A 27,950-nucleotide genomic window follows, 5' to 3' on the forward strand; every position below is an offset into this window, starting at 1 on the left:
AAACAATAAAATAAAATAAAATGAAAAAAAGGTTCTCAGGTGAGGATTGGTATCCAGTAGAAAGGAATAATGTGAATATGGACTAACCTAATGTAACATATCTAGATCTTAAATCTCCAATAAGTAATCATAGGACCCCTGCTTAAGTTATTTTCCGTAACAACTCTTACCCTTTTCCAACGTCAGCCCATTTGGGGTGAGGGAGGTCCTAATCTCAATCATAAAGCTTCCTAGAAACTACCTTACCAGCTTACTATTCCATTAATGAGTGCTCTAAGTAAACTGCAAACTTCTGTGAACAGTTTCATTCTTCTAAATATGTAGTTCCAACATCTGAGATGTCCTTTAGTTGAGTTCACATCCTTAAAACATACCTTGAACCTTGCTTTCCTCCCTCCTTTCCTTACAACTTCAAGTGTAACTGTTACTAATCTAATTGCTACTATGTGCAATTATTAGACTGACTTCTGGCATTTCTTCTTGCTGAATTTTTAAAGACAAACACAATCAATCATCTCTTTTGAATATGCATAGGCAGCAAAGTTTCTTTCTAGATTTTTTAAAGTGGGTTTCTCTTAGTTACACCAATAAAATTATACAACTATATCCTCACTTAGTCCATGGCACTATAACCTTCACTTACACAGGATCTATTTTGTATTTTTTAAATGTTCCAAGTGGTAAAATATAACTTACTTGGAATACTGTTTCAATTCTTCTGAAGTATCATCTACAAGGTCACTCTGCTTTGCTTCATAGGCCATTGAACGATAGATCTTACAGGCAACTAATGCCTTAGCCATTGATTCTTCACCATGCTGCCATAAAAAACGGGCCATCACCTGCCTCTTCATAAGGCAAGCCCAAATTAACAGCTCATTAAGTGGATAAGGAAAGCGCTTGGTTTCTGGATCATCAATATCTACAATTTCATCTTTGGTTCTTTTCTTCTTTCCTTCTTCCACAGTTGTATCAATCTTCAAGGAAAAATAAATATCATAAAGCTCATTATAAAAAGGCTATGACATTCATGTGAGAATTATTATAAAATTATAAAAGCTCCTTTATGGTATTCGACTTCATGTAACTGGACAAATTAAATAGTATAAATTTTATATACTTGATTTTTATTATAGCTCAAAATTCATTTGTAGAAATGGCATTTCAAACAAACAAACAAACAATAAAACTTACATAACAAAGTTTCCTGAGATTAAAGAAATGGTGTGCATATACGTACAAGCCTTAGACTTAGAGAACAGTGTGGTGACAGCCAGGGTGGGGGCTGGGGGCTGGGTGGAGGTGGGCAAAGAGGGGATAATGGACCCATTTGTAAGAGTGTCAACAATAAAAATAAAGTAAAAAAAGAGGGAGGCTAAATATTTCAACTAATATCTAATAAAATGCGATTCTAATGAAAAAGTTTCAATAACACCTTTGTCTTTACATGCTGTTGATAAAGTAAAATGTTATAAAAGGAGGCAGTTAAGCATTTATCAAAATGGTTATGGAGTGCTCTCCCTTCCAGGCATGCGCCTGTACCTTTCCCTTCCCTTCTCCTTCCCCCAGAGGTGTACACCTCCTAAACTCTTAAAGGTCCCCATGAGACTTGTAACCAGGGGAGCATTGGGCAGTGGCAGCTCATTCCAGGCTTAGGCCCTGAACCTGTGTCCAATGCCCCCCTTTCTATGACTCCTCAGTTAGCTGCTGGCAGCCCCTACTTTGGCTCACTTCTTTCCCATGACATTTCTGGAGACCCAAAGCAGCCCCATCTAGTTCCTTTCCTGTTGCTCCTTTTATTCTAGGCCCTTCCTTATTTCACTGTCCCTAGCTTTTAATAAACATACTCTTAAAATAAAAATTTTTTAAATGAAAAACTTCACAGAATCATTAACTCACAATGAGTATATTTTTGTACATGGTAAAATTAAGAATCAAAAGTATATCTAAAACAAAAAACAACTCTTACTAAAACAAGTATTTTTTAAATTTCATTATACTCAGTAACTTAGAAAGAACAAAATCCAAGATCCAGAAAATATACTTAAAAATACCTTTGGTCGGTAGGGCTGTGCTGTTTTAATGAAATGATTATGTCTCATTTTTTCCTTTTTATCTGCCCTATTGCCAAAAGATTCATGAGTCTTTCGCAACTGAGGAGTGCTGCTAGAGGTATTTCGGCCAGACCTCTGAAAATGAAAGCTTATTAGTTTTTATAGATTTAAATATGCTGATATGCTATAAAAATTCAAGAATCAATGTATGTTATGTATGTGTGCATAGGCACATGAAAAATATGATTTAGGATGTCAATTACAAAATATTTCTAAGTACATAGTTGAACATCTCACATTTTTCAGACAACGCTACTTTAATCATTCAAATATAAGTAATTTTTAACTTTTAAAGTATATGAGTTAATTTTAAAGTACACATATAGACTTCCCCCAAATGTTACATACCCGATTATTTCCACCAAGACTATTGTATATTAATCGAAAACGTTTCCGAGTGTAGGTGCATCTATAGGTTCCTCCCATAAGATATTCAATAACGAGTCCTACATCAATTAGAGTGATCTTATATCCTGGAGGAAGATTTCCCTGGAAACAAAATATTAGTTTAAAAAAAAAGAGATTTCTCAGTAATTTCATGCAATGCCTAAAAATATGCCTACTCTCCAAAATGACAAATATTTACTTGTTACAGAAACCTGGGGTTTCCAGCAGCTATCTTTATAGACAGGAGTGACTTTTTTCTCTGTTTTTTTTTTTAAAGGAGATTATGAAGTTTGAGGTTCCAATGGTGTGGTTCAGGACAGAAGTATGGTTTTCAGTAGAAAGATAATTTGGTATCTCTACTACCCTAATACTGCACATGTGCAGGCAAAGGAACTTCTAAAAGCGAAACCTGGCACCTATCATAAATAACATTTTCTTGCAAAACTAATCCAATAACTTTATTATGTTCCTTTTTTTTTTTTAAGATTTTATTTTTACAAAGAGAGGAGAAGGGAGGAAGAAAGAAAGGGAGAGGAACATCGATGTGTAAGAAAAAAATCCATTGGTTGCATCTTGCATGCCCCCAACTGGGGACCTGGCCTACAACTAACGAATGTGCCCTGAATGGGAATTGAACCCGCGACCTTTCAGTTCACAGGGCAGTGCTCAATCCACTGAGCCACACCAGCCAGGGCTGATGATTTTTATATATTAACTAATTCTGTCCTCTTACTATCATCATTTTCCCCATTTCCCTAATTATAATTTCATGAATGTAACACTTTATATACTTTTACAATCTCTCATTTAAAAATTAATTTTAGTACTCCCGGCCAAGATGGAGGCCTAGACTGACACACTCCGTCTCCCTCCACCAGTAAGAAGGAATACATAAAATTACCGCAAAACCAGAAATAACCAAAGTTCCACAAAATAAAGCTACATGGAAGTCCAATGTATGAAGTTAAAAACAAGTGGTGCTCATCCGGACGGGTAGGTAGGGAGAAGCCAGAGCAGAGAGGTCAAGCTGTGCTGGTGGCGGCAGCTGCAGCAACAGCGGCAGTACGGCAGTAAGCACACACACCCATATTTAAGGGGGGGGCGAGAAGCTCCTGGGGAGCACCGCCAGCTGCAGACCAGACCCGTAAGCTCGCGATTCCAATGCGAGGGAAGGCAGACCCCCATTGCCTTGAACTGCGAGGGCCAGAGGGCGTGGGGACGGAAGAGGAGGCTCCCGGTCTCTCAGCAGAGAGTGAACAGCAGGAATCCCTTAGACCCCTGACCCCACAAAAAACACCACAGTGTGGTGAGAAGGGTCGCCCAGTAGTAATGAGTGCACGGGGCTCCACACCCTATAGCGTAGGAGGTGTGACAACCCGCCCAGGAAGCAAAGGTAAACACAAAACTGTTCAGGGTGTCACAGATCATGATAGAGATCCCAGTGACGCAGCTGACCAGACAGCAAATATCTAATCTAACGAAGCAGCAGATAGGAAGTCTTTCTGAGGAACAGTTCAGAGCTTTGCTTATAAAAATGCTTACAGACCTAACAGCAGATCTTAAACAAGACGGGGAAGAAATGAAGGCTAGTCCTGCTGAAATGAACAAAAACACATACGAAACAAGTGGTGAGGGAAAGAAAACCAGGGATCAAATCAACAAATCGGAACACAGGGAAGGAACAAACAGTCAACCAGTGCAGAAAGAGGAAACGAAAAGTGAGGAAAATGAGGAGAGGCTCAGAAACCTATGGGACAGCTATAAGCAGGCCAATATCTGAATCATAGGGCTGCCAGAAGGTGAAGAAGAAGAACTAGAAATTGAAAAATTAGGTGAAAAAATAATGAAGCAGAATTTTCCTAACTTGGGGAAGGAAACAGACTTACAGGTCCAGGAAGCACAGAGAGTTCCAAATAAACTAGACCCAGGGAGAACCACTCCAAGACACATTATAATCCAAATGTCAAAAATTAAGGATAAAGAGAGAATCTTAAAAGCAGCAAGATAGAAGAAGAGAATTATGTATGAAGACTATCAGCTGATTTCTCAAAAGAAACTCTGCAGGTAAGAAGGGACTGGCAAGAAATATTCAAAGTGATGAAAAGCAACCACATTAACTCTATCCAGTGAAGCTGTCATTCAGAATAGAAGGGCAGAGAAAGTGCTTCCAGAACAAAGTAAAACTGAAGGAGTTCATCAGATCCAAACCATTGTTATACGAAATGTTAAAGGGACTTGTTTAGGAAAAAGAGGATCAAAACAATGAACATTAAAATGAAAACTATATCACAACAACCAACAACAGGAACTAGGGATCGAAAACCAAGGCAAACTAAGTAGGCAACGAGAGTGAGAACAGAATTATAGGTATGGGGAACATATTGTGGGGAGGTGAGCGGGGACGGGAAGAGGGGAAAGGGAGGGAGATGGTACAGGAACTAAGAAGCATAGTAAGAGGGAGTGGAGTAGACAGGAAGATGTTGAAAAGAACTATATGCACAACCAACGGTCATGGACTAAGGTGGGGGGACAACTGGAGGGAGGGGAAATCACTGGGTGGAGGGGAACAAAGGAAAAAGAAATTGGGACAATTATAACAGCATAATCAATAAAGCATATTAAAATTTTTTTAAGTTAATTTTAAAATGCTCATTTAAATAAAAGATTTTTGTTATTATTTTATATTAAGAAACTTCAAAATATGCTTTACGAGTGAGGATATCATGTATGATATTTAGTTTTTAAAAATATGACAAATACCACTTTGGTATGAGCCCACTTGAGTAGGAAATATTTAAATTGAGAAAATAAAGTAAGTTATCTAAAAATCCTAAGTAATTTCTCAAACTATATAAATAACGTATACTCAACTTATTGATTTGAATCTGAAAATACTCAATTACTGACTTTAGGATTTTTTCACTTATGAAAACAAAAAAATTGGGTTTATTACCACAGCCACTGATGTAAAAATACAATTAATAACTGCAGTTCTTTCTGCTAACCCACATAAGTAAATCACAGTGCAAATGTGTTTTAGAAAACACCTGGACTAAAGGTCTCCCCTATTACTCAAGTTTTTTGGGAAAAGAAAAAAAGTGTTAATTATTTAAAAAACAAAAAATTAATGTGAAATGTCCAGAATAGGCAAATCCATCGATTAACAGTTAGCTGCCTTGAGCAGGGAGTAGAAGAGGGGCAGGAATGGGGAATGGTGGCTCGTGGGCACAGGTCTACTTTCTGGGATATTGTAAATACTCTAAAATAAGACAGATTGTGGTGAGGGTTCTACAACTCCTGAGAATATAACAAAAGCCACTGAACTATACACTTTAAATGGATGAATATTACAGTAATAATTTCAATCAAGCTATAAAGAAAAAGCACATGCAAAAATTGAAATAAAGAAATATATATTTAAGTATAATAAAGCCTAAGTTTTTCCCTATGTGATATAGTGTAGTATTAAATAAGTTACAAAACACAGAAAAATTACATTTCTATCTTAATTTTTCAAATTTTTAATAGTATACTCACACTTAATAGCAAGTAAAAGCTTGAATGAAGGATTCTAGAAAGCAAGCATTTTAGTTCAGAAACTTAAAAATATTTCAATTAATTGTTTTTTTACTTAAGAAAATAAAACTATTATATACCAATCATTTAAATGGCTATAAAATTTTAAGTAAATATTTAAAACTATTATTCACAAAGAATCCCAAGAGAAGAAAAGACAATTGTAAGTGCATCAAATTTAGCTACCACAAAATGCTTTAGACCACATGACAATGTAATATTTTCATTCAGTCACCACCAATACCAAATATTTAAAAAGAGAGAGAGGGAGGAGGAGGAGTGCTTGCACAAAAGCATGCATTTCGTATCTTTATTGACAAAATTTTCCGTGAAGATCATAACCCAGTGCTTTCCTCAATGTCCTTGTTCAATGTCCTTTATTTGCCCCAGGAACAAATTTCTTCTGAACACAGAGAAAGAAGATACACTCAAAGTATCAATGATCTTCCTTTATGGACCAATGAGTATTATGAAACTCACCATAATCTCAGATGACTAGAAGCTCAGGAAACTTGGTCATAATTTCATAAACTTTTCTTTCTCTTGAGTTCTGATATATCATGCCTTTTAATTCTATGTTACCATATATTTAGTTTTTTTGTTGTTGTTCTAAAATATCATTTTATTGCTATTTTTAAGTGTACTTAAATGTTTTTTTGAATTGGATGAAATATAAATGATATTTTTAGATAATATTTTTTGGGGGGAAAAAATCTCTTACCTGTTTGACATCTCGAACAAGGTGAAATAGCATTGGATTAGTTGGACCTTGTTTCTTTAAGAAAAAAAATGGAATAAACTATTATTTTCAATGTAAACAACTTCCCCTTTCGTTAGGTATAGAACTTTTCTGAAAACACTTGCACAAATTATATTGATTTTCAGTTAAATAAGTTCTGTTAATAAATTGGGGCACAAAAAATGATATAACCATTTCATACTGTCGTATTTACCTTAAAACAAAATATAAACTTATTTTCTTATATTTTTACTTATGTAACAATATATAACTTATTGTTTTCTAGAAGTCATGCAAATATTGCAACCTTCACAATTGTATCTTTAATTCACATTTCTTTAATTCATAATAGAGGTATACATCCTCTTTAGTGTTAAATTTCCTGTATTTATTTCTGCCACTAATCATCAAGTTTTATTGATACTTCAAATATTTTGGGTAAGAAACTTCTAACATTTATATATGTCATCATTTCCCTATTATCTTAATTCCATTTATGTATGCTATTATACTAAATACAAGTTTCCTTTTTACAATAATCTTATTTTGATGGTATCCTATTTTGAAAAAATATCCAGGAGTGTATGTCCCCCATCAGATGGAGGTAAATGGGCCAAAAATGTATTCTTCTAAACTTTTTAAAGAGTGCTTTGACCCTTCTGAATTTTATTGCAATGAATTTGCATATACAGCACAAAGAGACATATTTTCAATACTTTACATCCATAGTTTAAAAGAAATAGCAAATGGGGTTTTTCTTCCACTGTTGTGTTAATTTTTTAAGAGGTTATCATAATAATCAATGCAATCTACTTTTCCATTTTGATCACATATACTTGATAAAAGATTTCAAATATAACTGGATAAACCTACTATTTCTTTTAAAACAATATTATTTCCTTTGATATACTTAGCTTTCAAATTCTATATAAGATCTAAAGATGAATATAACGGATATTGCATATAAACTATATTTTACCCTCACTTTGCTGTCATCTTTTTTACAATATTCAGTCTATCCACTCAGGAGCTTTTTTCTGCCCACTCTCTCCCATGTGTTAATTTTTAAAAAATAAATGTCTTCCAAGTTAACATGAAGTATTTCACATTTTTTAGGTATTAGAAAGTTTCATTGTATTTGCTCTAATAGTATATAATAACATAAAAATACAATTTCTGGAATTCTATTTTAATTCATTAATGTTAATTCATTAAATATAACCTCTTAATATAAAATAAATACATTTTAACACAGCAGTTCTCAAAGTATGATCTGAGAACATCTGAATACCCCACAAGACACTTTCAGGAGGTCTATGAGATCAAAAGTATTTTTAGAAGCATGTTAAAATGTGCTATGCATTTTCTCATTCTCTATCTCTCAGTGTTCAGTAAAAACTTTCAGAGGCTTCTTGATGTATGGTATCATGAGTTTAACTTTTTTAAAAAGTATGAGAACCCAGCTGCCTTCCATGAAACCAGACATTAAAGAGATCTGTGAAACCATAAAATTATTCTACTCTCCTAATTTGTTTTCTTCAAAAGTGTCTTCTAATGTTAACATGCAAAAGATTTATTAAATACAAATTAATAAACATTTTAAAGATTTCTTGGTTTTATATTCTAATATGGTCAATATCAACACATATAAACACAACCTCTTTAGAAACAGCTCTATGAGTGCCTCAATTTTTATGTTAGAGGACCCTGATACCAAAAAGTTTGAGAACCACTCTTTTGTCATCTTATAATCTCATAAACTTTAAAAAATTTTCAAATTTTAAAGTAGTTATTTTCTAAATAACTGAGTCATACAATTTAAAAAATTAATTGCATTGCTAATGGGGTCAATTTTTTTGTTTTGTAAGAACTTGTATTTTAATGTTGGGTTATAAATTGCTGGTGATAAAAAGAAATAGTATCTTTAAAAAAGTGTCACAATGTTCCATAAATTTGAAATTTTCATACTCTAATATACTATTTTTTACATATTTTAACAACTCTGAAATAGGAAAGTATTACATAATTGATAGTTTCGTAGAATTCAGTTTTAAGATAACTGATTTTTTTTTCTTGCTGGTAATAATAAAATTAAGTAATAAAAGAATAAAAATAATGAATTTAACACATATGGCACTTTAAAGTCAATACAACATGGTATACTGAAGTATTCTAAAATATTACAAGGGCTCCTGTAATGGTTTTCAAACATGTATTTATTTATTTATTCAATTATATATTGAACACTTAGCATTTGTTAGGCTATACGAGGTATAGTGGCGGTAACAATAAATGAGGCATTGTTATACAGGTTAATAGTTTCGTGAGAAAAAGAGAAGAGTATTTAAAATAAAGTGGTGAAAATAATAAACATCACGCAATGGACAATGGACATATGAGAAGGGTATTTAATATCTAAGGGTCAAGAAAGACTAGGTAAATTCCAAACTGATGCCTGGCGGAGCAGGTAGGATTTGGTTTTATCAAAACTGGGCAACAGAAAGGTTATGTGAAAACAGGGTTTTAGACAAAAGAGTAGGTGCAAAGGGCAGAATTCCACAGAAAGTAGACCATTTAAAAGTAATTGATAGCCCAATGGATATCATTAATTATTCAAGTTTTTACTTTTCTCTTACACAAGGGTTCTTTTTTTCCAAAGCATTATTTTCCATTTTTTAAATTTTTGTTAATTTTTAATTTTAATCTTTATTGTATATTTTTCCATTACCATTAGTCCCCTATACTCTTCCACCCAGCAATCACTATATTGTTGTCCATGTCCATGAATCCTCTTTCCTTTTTGCTCAATCCCTCCATCCCCTACCTGCCCCCCGCAACTACCTGTCGCCCTACTCTCCATCTATGAGTCTGTCCCCATTTTCCTTATTAGTTCAGTTTGTTCATTAGATTCCATATATGAGTGAAATCATATGGTATTTGTCTTTGTGACTGGCTTATTTCACTTAGTATAATTTTCTCCTGGTCCACCCATACTGTAGCAAAAAGTAAAATTTTCTCCACTTTTAAGGCTGAGGAGTATTCCATTGTGTAAATGTCCCATAGTTGTTTTATCCACTCGCCTATGGACAGACATTTGGGCTACTGCCATATATTGGTAATTGTAAATATCGCTGCAATGAACACAGTGGTACTTATATTCTCTCAAATTAGTTTTGGGTTCCTTCGGATATATTCCCAGAAGTGAGAGTGATGGGTCAAAAGGCAGATCCATTTTTAATTTTTTGAAGTATCTCCATACTGCTTTCCACAGTGGCTGCAAGCAGACTGCATTACCACCAATGGTGCAAAAGGATTTCCCTTTCTCCACACCCTCCTGGCATTTGTTTGTTGACTTATTGATGACAGTCATTCTGACAGGTGTGAGATGGTATCTCACTGTGTTTTTAATTTGTATTTCTCTCATGGTTAGTGACACTGAACATCTTTTCATATGTCTGCTGGCCATCTGTATGTCCTCTTCTGAGAACTATTTAGATCTTTGACCCATTTTTTAATTTGGTTGTTTAGTTTTTTGGTGCTGAATTTTGTAAGTTCTTTATAAATTTTGGATAGTAACCCCTTATCACGTGTATCGACGAATATGTTCTCCAATTCTGTGGGTTGCCTTTTTATTTTGTTGATGGTTTCCTTTGCTGTGCAAAAACCTTTCAATTTGATATAGTCCCATTTGTTTATTTTTTCTTTGGTTTCCCTCACCTGGGGAGATATATCTGATAAAATACTGCTGCAAGCAATGTCCGAATTCTGCTGCCTATGTTTTCTTCTACAAATTTTATGGTTTGGGGTCTAACATTTAAGTCTTTGATCCATTTTGAATTTATTCTTGTGTGTGGTGTAAGCAGGTGGTCTAGTTTCATATTCTCACATCTGTCCAATTTTCCCAATGCCATTTATTGAATAAATTATCTTTAGCCCATGTATGTGCTTGCTTCCTCTGTTGAAAAGTAATTAACTATAAAGTGTGGGTTTATTTCTGGAGTCACTATTGTGTTCAATTGATCTATGTTTGTTTTTACACCAGTACCATGCTGTTTTGATTAACATGGCCTTATAGAATACTTTCATATTAGCGTGATTCCTCCAACTTTCTTCTTCTTTCTCAGGATTGTTGTTGTTACGTGGGGCCTTTCGTAGTTCCATATAAATTTTGGACATTTTGTTCTGATTCTGAGAAACACGTCATTGGTATCTTGGTAGGAGTTGTGTTGAATCTGGATACTGCTTTGGGTAGTATATGGATATTTTAATGATAAACACAGTATGTACTTCCACTTATTTCTATCTTCTGTCTTTCTTCAGTGTCTTATAATCTTCTGAGCACAGGTCTTTTACATCTTTGGTTAGGTTTATTCCTAGCTATTTTCTTCTTTTTGTAGCAACTGTGAATGGGATTGTGTTCTTGATTTCCCGTTCTGTTAGTTCATTATTGGCATATAAAAATGCAACTGATTTCTGGATATTAATTTCGTATCTTGCTACTTTGCTGAATTCATTTATCAGTTCTAGTAGCCTCTTGGTGGAATCTTTGGATTCTCTATGTACAGAATCATGTCATCTGCGAATAAAGACAGTTTTACTACTTCCTTTCCAATTTGGATGCCTTTTATTTCTTCTTGTCTGATTGCTGTGGCTAGGGTTTCCAGTACTATGCTGAATAAGAGAGGTGAAAGCAGATATCCTTGTCTTGTTCCCACTCTTATGGGGAACACTTAGTTTTTGCTCGTTGAGTATGATGCTGGTAGTGGGTATGTCATATACTACTGCACTCACTTTGTTTAGTTATGTCCCCTCTGTTCCGACTTTGCGGAGTTTTTATCATAAATAGGTGCTGGATTTTATCAAATGCTTTTTCTGCATCTACTGATATGACAATGTGGTTTTTATCCTTTGTTTATATGGCGTATCACATTTCTTGATTTGAGAATGTTGTACCAATTTTGCATACCTGGATTAAATCCCACTTGATCGTGGCGTATAATCTTTTTGATCATTGCTGTATTCAATTTACTGGTATTTTGTTGAGGATTTTAGCATCTATATTCATCAGGGATATTGGACTATAATTTTCTTTCTTTGTGGTGTCTTTATCTGGTTTTGGAATTAGGATAATGATGGTCTTGTAAAATGAGCTCGGGAATCTTCCTCCTCTTGGATTTTACAAGTCTGAGGACAGGTGTTAGTTCTCAGAATGCCTGCCAAAATTCACCCATGAAGCCATCCAGTCCAGGGCTTTTGTTTGTTGGGAGTTTTTTGCTTACTGTTTCAATTTCATCAGGTGTAACATGTCTCTTCAGATTCTCTGAGTCTTCCATATTTAGTTTCGGAAGATTGTATGTTTCTAGGTCTCCATTTTGTCCAGGTTGTCCAGTTTGTTGGCACATCGTTGTTCATAATGTTTTCTTAGAATCCTCTGTGTTTCTTTGGTTTTAGTTGTTATTTGTCCTCTTTCTGATTTTATTTATTTGAGTCTTTTCTCATTTTTTCTTGAAGAGTGGTTAAAGGTTTATGAACCTTGTTTATCTTTTCAATGATCCAGTTTTTGGATTCACTGATCTTTTGTATCATTATTTATAGACTATTTTCTTTATTTCTGCTCTGGTCTTTATTATTTCCTTCCTTATATTCACTTTGGGCTTTGTTGCTCATTTTCAAGTTCTTTAAGTGTAAAGTTAGACTGTTTATTTGAGCTTTTTCTTGTTTTTCAAACAGGACTGTATTGCTATGAATTTCCCTCTTAGGATTGCTTTCCCAGTGTCCCACAGATCTCATTACTGACCCATTCATTGTTTAATAACATGTTATTTCATTTTCATGTCTTTGTGTGTTTTTCAGTGTTTGTCTTGTGATTGATTTCTAGTTCCACGGCATTACAGTCAGAGAAGATGCTTGATATGATTTCAGTCTTCTTAAATTTACTGAGACTTGTTCCATGTCCTAACAAGTGGTCTATCCTAGAAAATGTCCCATGTTCACTTGAAATGCTCTGGATACATCAATTAAATCCATTTGATCTAGTGTATCATTTAAAGTAGCTGTCTCCTTCTTGGTTTTCTGTCTGGAAGACCTATCCATTGAAGTCATGGGCTGTTAAAATCTCTGACTGTGACTGTATTTCTTTCGATGTCTCCCTTTATGTCCATCAAGATTTGTTTGACATATTTAGGCGCTCGTGTTTGGGTGCATAAATGTCTACGAGGGTTATATCTCCGTTAGATTGTTCCCTTTAGCATTATGTAATGTTCTTCTTTGTCTCTTACTATAGCCTTGGTTTTAAAGTCTGTTTTGCTGTATATAAGTACTGCTACCCCAGTTTTTATTCCCTTTTCATTTGCCTGAAATATGTTTTTCCATCCCTTTACTTTTAGCCTGTGTGCATCTTTCTATCTGAGGTGTGTCTCTTGGAGGCAGCATATATGGGTCTTGTTTTCTTACCCATTCAGCTACCCTATGTCTTCTGATTGGATTATTTAAAAGCTATTTACGTTTAAGGTGATTATTGATAAATCCATATTTAGTGCCATTTTACTGTTAGACTATTTTCTTTTCTCTCTTTCTCTCTCTCTTTCTTCTTCTCCTTCTCCTTCTTCTTCTTCTTAAAGCAAGCCCTTTAACATTTGTTGCATTACTTGTTTGGTGTTAACAAACTCCTTTAGCTTTTCCCTGTGTGGGAAGCCCCTTATTTTTCCTTTGATTTTAAATGATGACCTTCCTGGGTAAAGTAACCTTGGTTGTAGGTCCTTGCTTTTCATCACATTGAACATTTCATGCCACTCCTTTCTGGCCAGAAATGTTTCTGTTGAGAAATCAGATGACAGTCTAATTGGTGGCTCCCTGTTTTCTCTTGCAGCTTTTAGGATTTTCTCCTTGTCTTTAAGCCTTGCCATTTAAATTATAATGTGTCTCAGTATAGGGCTCTTTGAACCCAACTTGTTTGGAACTCTGAGCTTCCTGGAATTGTGTGTCATTTTCCTTCACCAAATTAGTGAAGTTTTTGGTCCTTATTTCTTCAAATAGGTTCTCAATCCCTTGCTCGTTCTCTTCTCCTTCTGGTAAGTCCCATGATGTGGGTAGTGTTATTCTTCATATTGTCCAGACTGTTTCTTAAACTCTCGTTTTATTGAATTCTTTTTTCTTCTCTATCTGGGTGTTTTTCTCTCCCTTGTCTTCCAAATCACTGATTTGATCCTCTGCTTCATCTAATCTGCTATTTACTCTTTCCAGGGTATTATTTATTTCATATATTGCATGTTTTATTTCTGACTGGTCCTTTTTTATGTTTTCTATGTCCTTTTTCATGCTGTTGAGTATCCTTATAATCATTACTCTAAACTCTACCTGATAAGTTGCTTGCCTCTATTTCATCCAGTTCTTCTGGATAATTTTCTTGTTCTCCGAGTGGGGGTCTGTTGCTTTGTCTTCCCATTTTGGCTGCTTCTGTGTATTTTCCGCCTCAGTCGTTAAACTGATCAGTGATATAGCCTTAAGCTGTAATCAGCAGCCTGGCTGAAGTATCACAGGGTGGGGTAGAGTAATTCCTGCACACAGGACTATTGCTCCCTTCAGGCTGATGCCACTTGGAGGGGATTGTTCTGCCTCAGAAAGATGGCTTCTGTAGTATGGGGAATGGTTCAGCACAGGAATCCTGGTGACTGTTTCTTCAATTCTCTCCCCAGAGTCACCAACCCCATACTCTCCTCAAACATCTCTAGTCCATTCTGCCCAACCTGTGCTGGACTCCACGGTAAGTGGCTACAAACAAAATTTTGTGTGTTGGCCCTTTAAGAGGCTCTCTGCATCTCCAGCCATCTCCCCATGGCAGACAGAAACCCTACTGCTTCTCACAACTCGATGTTACCTGGGTTCATTTCTGGCTCTGGTGCTGTTGGTTGGGGAGCCCAGCTTGGCATTTAGACATCACGCTTCTCAGGGTACCCCCCAACCCCAGCCACTGAAATATCCCTCTGGAACTTCAGCTGCCAACTGTGGGAGCCCAGCCAACCCTCTTCTGCCACCTCCGCACTCCCTACCAGTCTCTGAAGTGGTTTCTTCTGTCTGTCCTTGGTTAAAAGGCTTCTCGCTTCTCTCCAGCTAGTGTTCAGTTGGTTATTCAGGATGATTTATTTACTATTTAGTTGTACTTCCAGACTGGTTGTGGGAGGAGGTTAGTGTAGCTTCCACTTATTCCTCTGAAATCTTGGATCTGCCAATTTTTATTTTTATTGTTTTATATTTGCTTTCTATTTCAGGGATAAAACTTACTTTAGCACAATGAATTATCCTTTAAATTTTTACATCTGTTCACTGAAGACAGAACATCAACAATGTTCGATGTGTCTCTGTTAGACACCATTAATGGAAATATATGAGGGAAAATAAAGATATAATCTCTACTCAAAAGTAATTTGCAGTCCACATTAAAGGTTTTAACAAAAGGATTGAATACATTCAGGTAAAACAACATTTTTCAAAGATGATAAAACTTAGTTAACAAAGAATTTTAACATATACTTACAGTGTTGTAAAGTTCTTCTAGTCTAGGAATGGTAAGGAATTTATGCATGCTTACTCCATTTTCAATAAGAAGTTTTACAAATGCAACTCTATCCATTACAAGAGCATCAAGCATAGCTTGTTCCAAGGATCCAACCTAAAAGAGTATCCTAATTAATAAATGTTCCACACATTCTAATTATATAGTTCTAAACGCAAACCCTTAGGATTTATACCTCTGACTTGGAGCAATTTTAGAACAAAATTTAAGAGATAAAAAATAGTGAAAAGCTAGGACTTAAGGTATAAAGAGAATAGATGAAAAGACATTTCTGGAGTAGCATGCCCCAAAGAATATTCCATAAAAACTGCTTTGTAGAAGACCCACTGTGGCATGGGGTCAGGGCAGGAAATCCATCAACAACTAAAATTGGGGAAAAAAATACCTTAAGAGTAATGATTCTCAATATTTAGATAAGGTTTTATTTTTTTTGAGAGATCATTTCAATAACTGAGGATCATTACTAACATTTAATGGGTACGGGTCAAAGGACACCAGAAACCAATGAAATGTGCCAGTCAATCTCACTCATAAAAGAATTGTCCCACATTTAACACAACTTTCTATTATTCAATTAGATGTTCATGAATGGAAAACCCAGTGAAACTGCTTTATATATAAACAAAAAGTACTCTATCATGATTTGTTCTACAAAGAACTTTCCAAAAATACAACCACCATATAAGTTAGACAAGATTGTACCTAGTTTTCTTTAGAACTTTAACAGAAATTATTCAGCATTAAGAGAAAAATCTCTTAACAGCAATACACCTGTGCAATGAGTTTAATAACACATGTTTATCAGTCAGCATTTATGGCTGTGTCTTACAAGTTTTTAGAGACTCTTCAACAGACTCTGAATCAAATACTATTAAATTAGTGGATTTCACTGAGTATCTCTAATAAAGGTCATGCTATTAATAGAATGTCATTAATATATTAATGCTATTAAGTATACTGATGTTCTATTAAAAATTATATTAATGAAATACTGATAATACTAAATATATTAATGATATATTACTTTAATATCGCATATTATTGCTTCTGTATATTTTGATTATTCAGCACACGATTTTGAAAACTTTGTGGTGAAAATAAATATGAAAATCATTGGGTTATTTTTTTTTAACCTGTTGTTTTTCATCTTACTCTGATTCTGTCTTCAGAAGCTTACCATACAACTATGCATTTTCTATTATAGCAACCTCTATTACCCTTTCTTTTTCTAATCTAGCCTCTATTTCCATCACTTAGCAAAGGATATGGTCTCCAAGATCTTTTTAATATAGTCTTAAATACATGCCTTATACATGAGTAATTCAAGAAGGAAGATGTTTTCTGTGTTATTTTTACCACTCAGTTCTGTCATAACAAGGAAAATATTTTGACATTACACTTAAATATAAAATGTAACTAATTTATAAGAATGTAATACTTAACTCAATTTGTCATATCAACAGCCTGTAATTTATTGTGGCATGTTATTCCTATTTTAGTTAATTTTATTTCCTTACTTCTCTTATAACATACAAATTCTATTTCTTATTACTTATTCTAACATTAACAACTTTTATTCTATTGCCCACATGGTCCTCTCTCTGCCTTTTTCTTATCCTGCTCTTGTAAAGAGTAGTTTCCTGTCCCATGGCTCCCACAGATTTTAAGTTACCTCTGCACTCACAATTGCAGCACTTAGACTGATTCTAATCTAATAACAGGTGCAAGCATCTGATTACTTATTATATCTTTTACATGTTGCCATTCATGAACTTCTGCATACTGAAAAATCTATTTTTATTATAAATCACTTTTGTTTCTATTACAATTAGGACATCATATGGATGACCCCTGCTGTGGGGTAGGTTAGATGCTGGAGGGATTGGGCAAAAAGGAAAAAAGGACTCATGGACATGAACAACAGTGTGGTGATTGCTGGGGGTGGGTGGGGGGACATAATGGAAAAAAATACAATAGAGATTAAGTTAAAAAAACAGGGCATTATATCCTTTTTAAAAATTTATGTACTTATAAAATTTCATTTTTGTAACATAAAAATGGGCAAAACAAAATTTTTGTTTCATAAAAGAAGTGTTTGATCTGACTGGGTTTAAAACCACTGCCCTAGAACAATAAAGTCTAAGAAAATTTTCATATCTGAAAAAATAAAGAGTTAGTTTTTTAAAAAATATCTCTTTCTGGCTGGGGTAGCTCAGTTGATGACAGCATTACCCCAATACACCAAGTATGCAGGTTCAATCCTGTGTCCGGAGATATACAAGAAACCACAAATGAATGCATAAATAAGTAGAACAACAAGTAGAACAACAGATCAGTGTTTCTCTCTCTCTCTCTCTCTCTCTCTCTCTCTCTCTCTCTCTCTCTCTCTCTCTGTGAGTGTGTGTGTGTGTGTGTGTGTGTCTCCCTTCCCCCTCTCTAAAATCAATAAATAAAAATTAAAAAATAAAAAGTATCTACTTTGGCCCTGGCTGGGGCTGGTGTGGCTCAGTGGACTGAGCAATGGTCTGGGAACTGAGGGGCTGCCAGTTTGATTTCCAGTCAGGGCACATGCCTGAGTTGTGGGCCAGGTCCCGGTTGGGGGTTCATGAGAGGCAACCCACACACTGATGTTTCTCTTCCTTTCTTTCTCCCTTCCTTCCCCTCTCTCTGAAGATGAATGAGTAATCTTTAAAAAATAAAATAAAATAATTTCACAAAAAATATCTTAATGACATGGATAAAAATTAGTTGATAAAGAGTTCAAAGTAATGATCATAGAGATGCTCGCTGAACTGGGAAGAAGAATGAATAAACACAGTGAGAACTTCAAAAAAAAGATGGAAAATATAAGAATGTACAAAATATAAATCACAGGCCTGAAAAATACTGGGCTGAAAAAAATACACGATAAGGCTTCAATAGCAGACTAGATAAATCAGAACAAAGGATCAGTGAACTCAATGACAGAGTAGTGGAGCTGACTCAATCTGAGCAGCAAAAAGAAAAAAAAAGAATGAAAAATAGTGAAGATAACTTAATGGACTAGTGAGATAACTTCAAATAAGTTGACATTCTATTATAGGGCCTCCAAAAGAGAAGTGAGAGAGAAAAGGGCAAAAATCTTACTTAACAAAAGAAATAACAAAAGAAAATTTGCCGGGGGGGATGCTGGGGGAGCGAGATACTGGGTGGAGGGGAGTAAAGGGGAAAAAAATTGGAACTACTGTAACAACATAATCAATAAAATATACTTTAAAAAAAAAAAAAAAAAAAAAAAAGAAAATTTGCCAATCTGGGAAAAGAAACACATCAGATCCAGGAAGCTCAGAAAGTTCCATATTAAGGTGAACCCTCAAAAAATCATACCAAGACACATAATTAAAATGTGAAAAGTTAAAGATAAGGAGAAAATATTAAAAGCATCCAGAGAAAAACAACTTGTTACATGCATGGAACCCAACCCATAAGGCTATGAGCAGATTTTCAGCAGAAACTTTGCAGGCCAGAAGGGAGTGCATGATATAGTCAAAGTGCTAAAAGAAGGAAACCTCCAACTAATAATGCTCTACTTAGAAAAGTTATCAGTCAGAACTGAAGAAGAAATCAACGGTTTTCCAGATAAACAAAAGCTATGGAAGTTCATTACCACTAAACCACTTTCCAAGAAATGTTAAAGGGATTTCTTTAAGCTGAAAAGAAAGGGTACTAAGTAGTAATAAGAAAACATTAATATATGAAAGAACAAATCTCACTAGAATGGTAAACATATTATAGTAAGGATGGTGGATTAATTACCTATAAATCTAGTACAGAGGTTAAAAGACCAAAGTAGTAAAAATAACTATGATTATAATAAAGAGATAGACAAAACAAAAAGATCTAAAATGTGAAATAAAAAACATAATAAATCAGAGGGGGAGTAAAAACGTTGATCTTTAGAGTAAGATCAAACTCAACTTTTTATCAACTTAAAACAGAATATTATAGTTATAAGCTATTATACGTAAGCCTCATGGTAACCACACAGCAAAAAAGCATAATTAACAGACAAAAAATGAAGAGAAAAGAATGTGTCATTTACGAAAGTCATCAAACCACAAAGTAGAAGAGCAAAAGAAAGAAACAGAGAGGAATTACAAAAACATCTAGAAAACAGCAAAATGGCAGTATGTACATACCTATCAATAATTACTTTAAATGCAAATGGAACAAATGTTCCCATCAAAAGACACAGAACGGCTGAAAGGAAATAAAAAACAAACACCCATGTATATGCTGCCTATAAGAGACTCACTTTAGATGTAAAGACATACATAGACTGAAAGTAAACGAATGAAAAAAGATATTCCATGCAAATGGAGAATTTAAAAAAGCTGGATAAAACAGACTTTAAAAGAAAGACTATAATAAGAGACAAAGATAGCCAAGCCCAGCACAAGTAGCAGCCATCTCAGACTGCTTTACAGCCCTGCTGCATGGCCACAGGTAAAACACAGGTGGGGGCTGACCTAGACCTGCACAACCCAGAAAACCCCAAAGCCTGCACACCCAGTGGACAGCTACAGACCACGTCAGAGCACCACCACACTGCCTCTGCACAGCTGATCCTCCACAGAGGGCAGGGGTTGGTGGTCAGTGGTCCCAGCAAGTCCTTGCAGCTGACTGGCCTGGGAAAATCCCTCCCACTGACCTGTCAACAGCAATCAAGGCTCAACTACAAGAGGAGGGTGTACTCAGCCCACACAAAAGGCACACCTCGAATACCCAGCTTGAATGATAGTGGAGGCTGTGCCACTGGATCGACAGGACACCTACTACATTCGGCAACACTACCGAGGCAGAGAATGATAGCAGCTCTACCTAATAGATAGAAACAAGAGAGGCTGCCAAAATGAGACAAAGAAACATGGCCCAAATGAAAGAACAGATCAAAACTCCAGAAAATAAATTAATAAACAAAATGGAGATCAGCAATCTGTCAGATGCAGAGTTCAAAACACCGGTTATAAGGATGTTCAAGGAACTTAATGAGGACCTCAATAGATAAAAAAGATCCAGTAAGAAATGAAGGATACACTAATTGAAATAAGAACAATTTACAGGGAAACAACAGCAGAGTGGATGAAGCCAAGATCAAATCAACAATCTGGAAAAGAACCAAAAAACAACCAATCAAAAACAACAAGAAGAAAAAAGGAATCCAAAAAATTCAGGATAGTGTAATGAATCTCTGGGACAACTTCGACTGTTCCAACATTTGCATCATAGACATGCCAGATGGAGAAGAGAAAGAGCAAGAAATTGGAAATCTATTAGAAAAAAATAAATAAATAAAAGAAAACTTCCCTAATTTGGTGAAGGAAATAGACATGCAAGTCCAGGATGTACAGAGAGTCCCAAACAATATGGATGTGAAGACGCAAACTCCAAGACAAACCATAATTAAAATGCCAAATGGTAAAGAAAGAATCTTAAAAGCAGCAAGAGAAAAGCAGTTAGTTACCTACAGGGGAGGGCCTATAGGACTGTCAGCTGATTTCTCAAAAAAAAAAAAACTTTGCAGGCTAGAGGGACTGGCAAGAAACATTCAGTCATGAAAAGCAGGGCCCACAGCCAAGATTGTTCTACCCAGAAAAGCTATCATTTAGAATGAAAGGGCAGATAAAAAAACTTCCCAGACAAGAAAAATCTGAAGGAGTTCATCATCACCAAACCATTTTTACATGAACTATTACAGGGACTTATTTATAAAAATCAAAATTATGAACATTAAAACGGCAATAAATTCAAAACTATCAACAGTTGAATCTAAAAAACAAACTAAGCAAACAAGAAGAACAGATATAGAACCATAGATATGGAGAGCGTTTTGATGGTTGCCAGATGGGAGGGGGATGTGGGGGAATGAATGAAGAGGAGAGGGGATTAAGAAATACAAGTAGGTAGTTACAAAATAACCATGGGGATGTATAGTACAGTTGAGGAAACAGAGTAGCCAAAGAACTTACACTCATGACCCAAGCACATGAACAATGGTGTGGGGATTGCCTGAGGGAGTAGGGGGTGCGGGTGGAGGGGGCCAAAGGGGGAAAAATTGCTGTAACTATAATAGCATAATCAATAAAATATAATTTAAAAAAGAGACAAAGATGGATATTACATAACAATAAAGTCATCCATCCAACAAAAGGATATAACATCTGCAAATTTATGCACCCTACATAGGGAGCACCTATATATATATATATATAAGCAAATATTAATAGGCCTTAAGAGTGAAACAGCAGTACAATAAAAGCAGGGAATTTTAATATCCCATTTACATCAATGCAAAGATCATCCAGGCAAAAAAATCAATAAGGAAATACCAGCCTTAAATGGCACATTAGACTAGCGGGTCTTAACAGAGATATATACGAAACATCCCATCCACAAGCAACAAAATACACATTCTTCTCAAGTGAATATGAAACATTTTCAAGGCCACTAAACAAGTCTTAATAAATTTAATAGGACTATAATAATATCAAACATCTTTTCCAAACACAATATGAAATTGGAAATAAATTACACAAAGAAAAATGAAAAATTCACATATGTGCGGAGGTGAAACAGCATGCTACTGAACAACAAATGGATAAAAGAAGAAAACAAAAATATCAGAACATACTGAGACCCATGAAAAGGGAAATAAATACAACATAACAAGTTTTGTAGGATACAGCAAAAGCAGTTTTAAGAGAAAAGCTCTTAGCAATAAACACCTACCTCAAGAAACATGAAGTCTTAACTTTCTACCTCAGGAATTAGAAAAAGAAAAACAAAGCCAAAAGTGAGTTGAAGGAAGGAAATAACGAAGTTTAGAGAAGAAATAAATGAAACCAAGACCAAAAAGACAGAGAAGAACTTCCAGCCAAGATTGACACACTCCTTCCTCCACAACTAAGAAGGAATACAACTACCGCAAAACCAGAAATAACCAGAAGTTCCAGAAAATAAAGCTACATGGAAGTCCAATGTATGAAGTTATAAACAAGTGGTGCTTGTCCGGATGAGTAGAAGGGGCAAAGCTGGGGCGGAGAGGTCAAGCTGTGCTGGCTGCAGCAGTTGTGGTGACAGCAGTGGGACAGCGGTAAGCACAGACACTCATATTTAAGGGGAGGCAAGAAATGCCGGGGGAGCACCCCCAGCTGCAGACCAAACCTGTCAGTGTGCGATTCCAATGCCAGGGAAGGCAGACCCCCATTGCATTGGACAGTGAGGGCTGGAGGACATGGGCACAGAAGAGGAGGCTCCCAGTTTCTCAGTGGAGAGTAAACAGCAGGAATCCATTTTGGACCCCCTACCCCACACAAAGCGCCACAGTGTGGGGAAAAGGGTCGCCCAGTAGTGATGAGTGCATAGGGCTCTGCCCACTATAGCGTAGGAGGTGTGACAGCCCTGCCCAGGAAGCAAAGGTAAACACAAAACTGTCAGGATGGCACTGATCACAATAGAGATCCCAGTGCCACAACTGTCCAGACAGCAAATATCTAATCTGACAAAGCAGCAGATAAGAAATCTTTCTAGGGCACAGTTCAGAGCTTTGGTTATACGAATGCTTACAGACCTAACAGCAGATCTTAAACAAGACAGAGAAGGAATGAAGGCCAGTCCTGCAGAAATGAATGAAAACACATATGAAACTAGTGGTGAGGGAAAGAAAACCAGGAATCAAACCAATAAATCGAAACATAGGGAAGGAACAAACAGTCAACCAGTGCAGAAAGAGGAAACGAAAAGTGAGGAAAATGAGAGGCTCAGAAACCTATGGGACAGCTATAAGCAGGCCAATATCTGAATCATAGGGTTGCCAGAAGGTGAAGAAGAAGAACTAGAAATTGAAAAATTAGGTGAAAAAATAATGAAGCAGAACTTCCCTAACTTGGGGAAGGAAATAGACTTACAGGTCCAGGAAGCACAGAGAGTTCCAAATAAACTGGACCCAGGGAGAACCACACCAAGACACATTATAATCCAAATGTCAAAAATTAAGGATAAAGAGAGAATCTTAAAAGCAGCAAGATAGAAGAAGAGAATTATGTATAAAGTGGTCCCCATAAGACTATCAGCTGATTTCTCAAAAGAAACTCTGCAGGCAAGAAGGGACTGGCAAGAAATATTCAAAGTGATGAAAAGCAAAAACCTACAGCCACGATTATTCTATCCAGCGAAGCTGTCATTCAGAATAGAAGGGCAGAGAAAGTGCTTCCAGGACAATGTAAAACTGAAGGAGGTCATCAGATCCAAACCACTGTCATATGAAATGTTAAAGGGACTTGTTTAGGAAAAAGATGAAAACTATGAACATTAAAATAAAAACTGTATCACAACAACCAACAACAGAAGCTAGGGAATCGAAACAAAGGCAAACTAAGTAGGCAACGAGAGTGGGAAAAGAATTATAGGTATGGGGAACATTTTAGGGGGAGGTCAGCAGGGAAGGGGAAGGGGGGGAAGGGAGGGAGATGGTACAGGAATTAAGCATAGTAGGAGGGAGTGGAGTAGTTAGGAAGATGTTGAAAAGAACTATATGCACAACCAATGGGCAAGGACTAAGGGGGGGGAGCAATTGGAGGGAGGAGGGTCACTGGGTGGAGGAAAACAAAGGGAAAAGAAATTGGGACAACTGTAACAGCATAATCAATAAAGTATATTTTTTTTTAAAAAGGCCAAAAAGACAACAGAAAAGATCAATAAAACTTAGAACTGGTTCTCTGAAAAGATAAACAAAATTGACAACCAGAAAAAAATAAACAAACTCACTAAGAAAAACAGACAAGACTCAAATAAAATGAAAGGAGTTATTACAACTGATACCACAGAAAAACAAAGGATCATATGGGACTACTACGAACAATTATATACCAAAAAATTGGGCAACTGATAAGAAATGGATAAATTCCTAGAAACATACAACCTACCAAGACTGAGTCATAAAGAAAAAGAAAATCTTAACAGACTGATTACTAGTAGTAATCAGTTTTTTTAAAATTTATCCTCCCCCAATGACATTTTCCATTGCTTTTAGAGACAGAGTGGGATGTGATGGGAGGGTGGGGGTAGGGGGAGGAGAGAAACACTGACCAGAGAAACGCTGATTGATTGCGTTTCCTGGGAGCCCTGCCTGGGACTGAACCTATAACCTTTCAGTGTATGGGACAATGGTCTAACCAACTAAGCCACATCTGACAGGACATCAGGGGTTTTTTTTGTTTGTTTGTTTGCCTTGTTTTGTTTTAGCAAGAGAGGAAGTGAGAGAGAAAAACATTGATGTGAGAGAAAAGCATCGATTGGCTGCCTCCTGCTTAGGCTGGGGCCAGGATCAGTGCCCAGACTGCAGATTGCATGCACCCGGACCCGGGATCTATCTGCAACTTAGGTATGTGCCCTGATTGGGAATTAAACCAACAATCTTTCAGTTACAAGATAATACTCCAACCAACTGAGTCACACCAGCCAAGGGCAGGGCATCGGTTTTGAATCAGTAGTCAAAAACCTGTCAATAGCCCTGACCAGTGTTGCTCGGTTGGACGTCAACATGCAAAGAGAAGGGTCACCAGTTAGATTCCTGGTCACGGGCACCTGCCTGGACTGTGGGCTCAGTTCCCAGTCAGGGAGCATATGAGAGGCAACCAATCAGTGTTTCTCTCTCACATCGATATTTATCTCCCTGTCTCTCTCCCTTCACCTCTATCTAAAAATAAACAAACAAAATCTAAACAAAAAACAAAAAACTCCCAACAGAAGTCCAGGAGCAGAGAGATGCACTGATAAATTCTACCAAGCATTCAAAGAACACCAATCCTTCTCAGACTCTTTCAAAAAACAAAGAGGAGGGACTATTCCAAACTAATTTTATGAGGCCAGCATTACCTGACACTAAAACCAGACAAGAACACCACAAGAAAATTACAGATTGATATCCCCCCTGATGAACTAAGATGCATACAACACTATTTCTATGACTTTTTTCAGTTCTAGGATTTTTAGAGATCTCTACATTATAAAAAGCAAGGTTTTGCCCTGGCTGGTGTGGCTCAGTGAATTGAGTACTGGCCTGTGAACCAGTGTCGCCAGTTTGATTTCCAGTCAGGGCACATGCCTGGGTTGTGGGCCAGGTCCCCTGTTAAGAGTGTTCAAGAAGCAACCATACATTGATGTTTCTCGCCCTCTTTCCTTCTTTCACCTCTCTCTAAAAATAAATAAATTTAAAAAAATTTTTTTAAAGGTTTATAAGAAAATTAATAAAAATAATAAAAATACAAAGCAGGTTTTACCGAAGAGGCAAGTATAATTTATTAAATCCTAAATGGATTTTAATGTTGTAGAAATGTTTAGGTAAAGTAATTTTGCACTTTGGTAAATTTTGCACTTGACAGGTAAAATGTCAAGTTTGGTCACAGTTCCAACAAATACTTTGTTATTACTTAGTTTAATTTAATTCCTTCCATTGTATATACAGATTATTTGTTACATACCAGCCACTGTTGTCCGTAAACAAATACATGATTTTTGGCAATGTCAACTCTGTCCCATGCCAATGTAAGGATGAGCTGGTCAAATGCAGATGCATTCGTACCTAGTCAAATAAAGAAAATAGCTGACAAGTTCAATTTATTTATCTCCATTAAAATGTAAAACACGAATTCTTCCCACTCCTTTTTAACTAACTTACACAGCTGTCACTGTTCAGAGGTAGCCCTCAAGGTTGAAGACTTTCATTTTCCAACAATACAAAAGACAACCCTTATTCACTACAAGCAATTCAGAATGTAGAACAAAGAAAACAAGATGACATATTCCTATCATAGAGATAGTACTGACTGCTAACATTATGAAAATTTTTCTTACAGGCACTTTTCTGTGCATATATATTGGGTAGGACAAAAAAAATCTGTTTAGTCTTTTTCTATACAATGGCTCTAATAGTGCTCAGTCATCCTTAACCACATTTCAAACAATTTTGTTAAGATTGTATTGTGACAGCTGTCATACCAGCATTTATTTTTTTAAAAAACTCAACAAAATTGGTTAATTTTGGGCAGCCATTTTAATATTGAAGATGGAAAAATACAACAACATTTTCAGCATATTATGCTTTAATATTTCAAGGAAGGTAAAAATGCAACAGAAATGCCAGAAAGATTTGTGCAGTGTATGGAGAAGGTGCTGTGATTGATCCAAATGTGTCAAAAGTGGTCTGTGAAGTTCCTTGGTACTATTAACATTTTGGCCAAATAATTCTTTGCTGTGGGGCTGTCTTATGCGTTGAAAGATGTTTAGCAACACCGCTGACTACTGCTCACTAGAAGCCAATAGTGGGAAATAGTCAACATACTCAAAATATTCAAATCAATAAAGTTTTTGGTGAAAATGAAATATGTATCTTTTATTTAATGGAAAAAAACTAAACGAACTTTTTTGACAACCCAATAAATTCATATGTATACTTTTAATTATTTATGCAAAAGTGGATCATACAATATATTCAGCAGCCTACTTTATGCATCTTAATTTCATACCTTAGATTTCTGTAACTCTGGACACTTGGGTTATTTTGAATTTTTTGATGACAATATTTTTGGACACATGTTTGATTATTTAGATAGTATGATTTTTCAGAATCCAAAGTGGCAGGTTGAAGGATATTTTAAAGCTTTTGATATACTGCCAAAATATATTCCAGAAAAGTTAATCCGTCAGAGGTATAAGAATACCCCATAAAGGGATAAAAAGCTTCTTTTTTTTTAACTTTATTTATTGTTGACACTAATACAGATAGATATCTCCATTTGCCCATCCTGTGCCCACCTCCATGCAGCCCACACACATCCTTTCCTCTAGCCATCATCACACTGTTGTGTCTATTGGTCATGCATATATTTCTTTAGTTCATCCCTTTGTCTTCTTTCACCCAGTTTCCCCTCTCCCCTCCTCCCTGAGAGCTGTCAGTCTGTTCCATGTATTATTGTCTCTGTTTCTATTTTGTCAGTTTATTTGTTCACTGGATTCAACATTTAAATGATATCATATAGTATTTGTTTTTTCTATCACTGGCTTATTTCACTTATAATACTGAGCACCTTTCCACATTTCCCCCTAGTATTTGTAATATTCTGCTCATATCTTTTACATAAATTCTGGCCCATTTTCCTAGGAGGTAATCATCTTTTTATTATTAATTTATAACAGCTTACTGTGATCCCTCCATATTCCTGGTTCCTTAATTTTCTCATCTATAAGATGGAAAAAAAAAAAAAAGGAAATCTTCCCCTTTAGGCTACTGTAAAGATAAAATGAATTAAATACTCTGAACCACTAAAACACAGTGGCTAGCACACATAAAGTATGTGGAAAATACATTAGATGCTCTCTTTTTATTTTTATGCAATCCCATGTATTGATCTTTCTGTTAATGGTTTCTGGGTTTCCTATTACTATGGTCAGATGATGTATATCTTATATTTTATTTTTGTATTTTTTAAATGTCTGATCTATTGGCAATTTCTTGTGGCCTAAT

General features: G+C 35.7%; 1 protein-coding gene across 1 annotated transcript in view; it reads right to left on the reverse strand.

Annotated features, from left to right (window-relative positions):
- TRPM7 (transient receptor potential cation channel subfamily M member 7) overlaps positions 1-27,950 on the reverse strand; it is an 82,638-nt gene that overhangs the window by 44,355 nt on the left and 10,333 nt on the right. The window contains exons 7-12 of the mRNA XM_090268347.1: positions 25,909-26,009; positions 15,350-15,484; positions 6,799-6,852; positions 2,463-2,603; positions 2,055-2,189; positions 697-977 (exon numbers count right to left, since the gene is read on the reverse strand). Coding sequence (XP_090124473.1) covers positions 697-977; positions 2,055-2,189; positions 2,463-2,603; positions 6,799-6,852; positions 15,350-15,484; positions 25,909-26,009 — 847 coding nt within the window. The remainder of the gene's footprint in view (positions 1-696; positions 978-2,054; positions 2,190-2,462; positions 2,604-6,798; positions 6,853-15,349; positions 15,485-25,908; positions 26,010-27,950) is intronic.

The sequence above is a fragment of the Furipterus horrens genome, unplaced genomic scaffold (assembly GCF_987537825.1).
Source record: "Furipterus horrens unplaced genomic scaffold, mFurHor1.1.pri manual_scaffold_3, whole genome shotgun sequence".
Taxonomy (NCBI): domain Eukaryota; kingdom Metazoa; phylum Chordata; class Mammalia; order Chiroptera; family Furipteridae; genus Furipterus; species Furipterus horrens.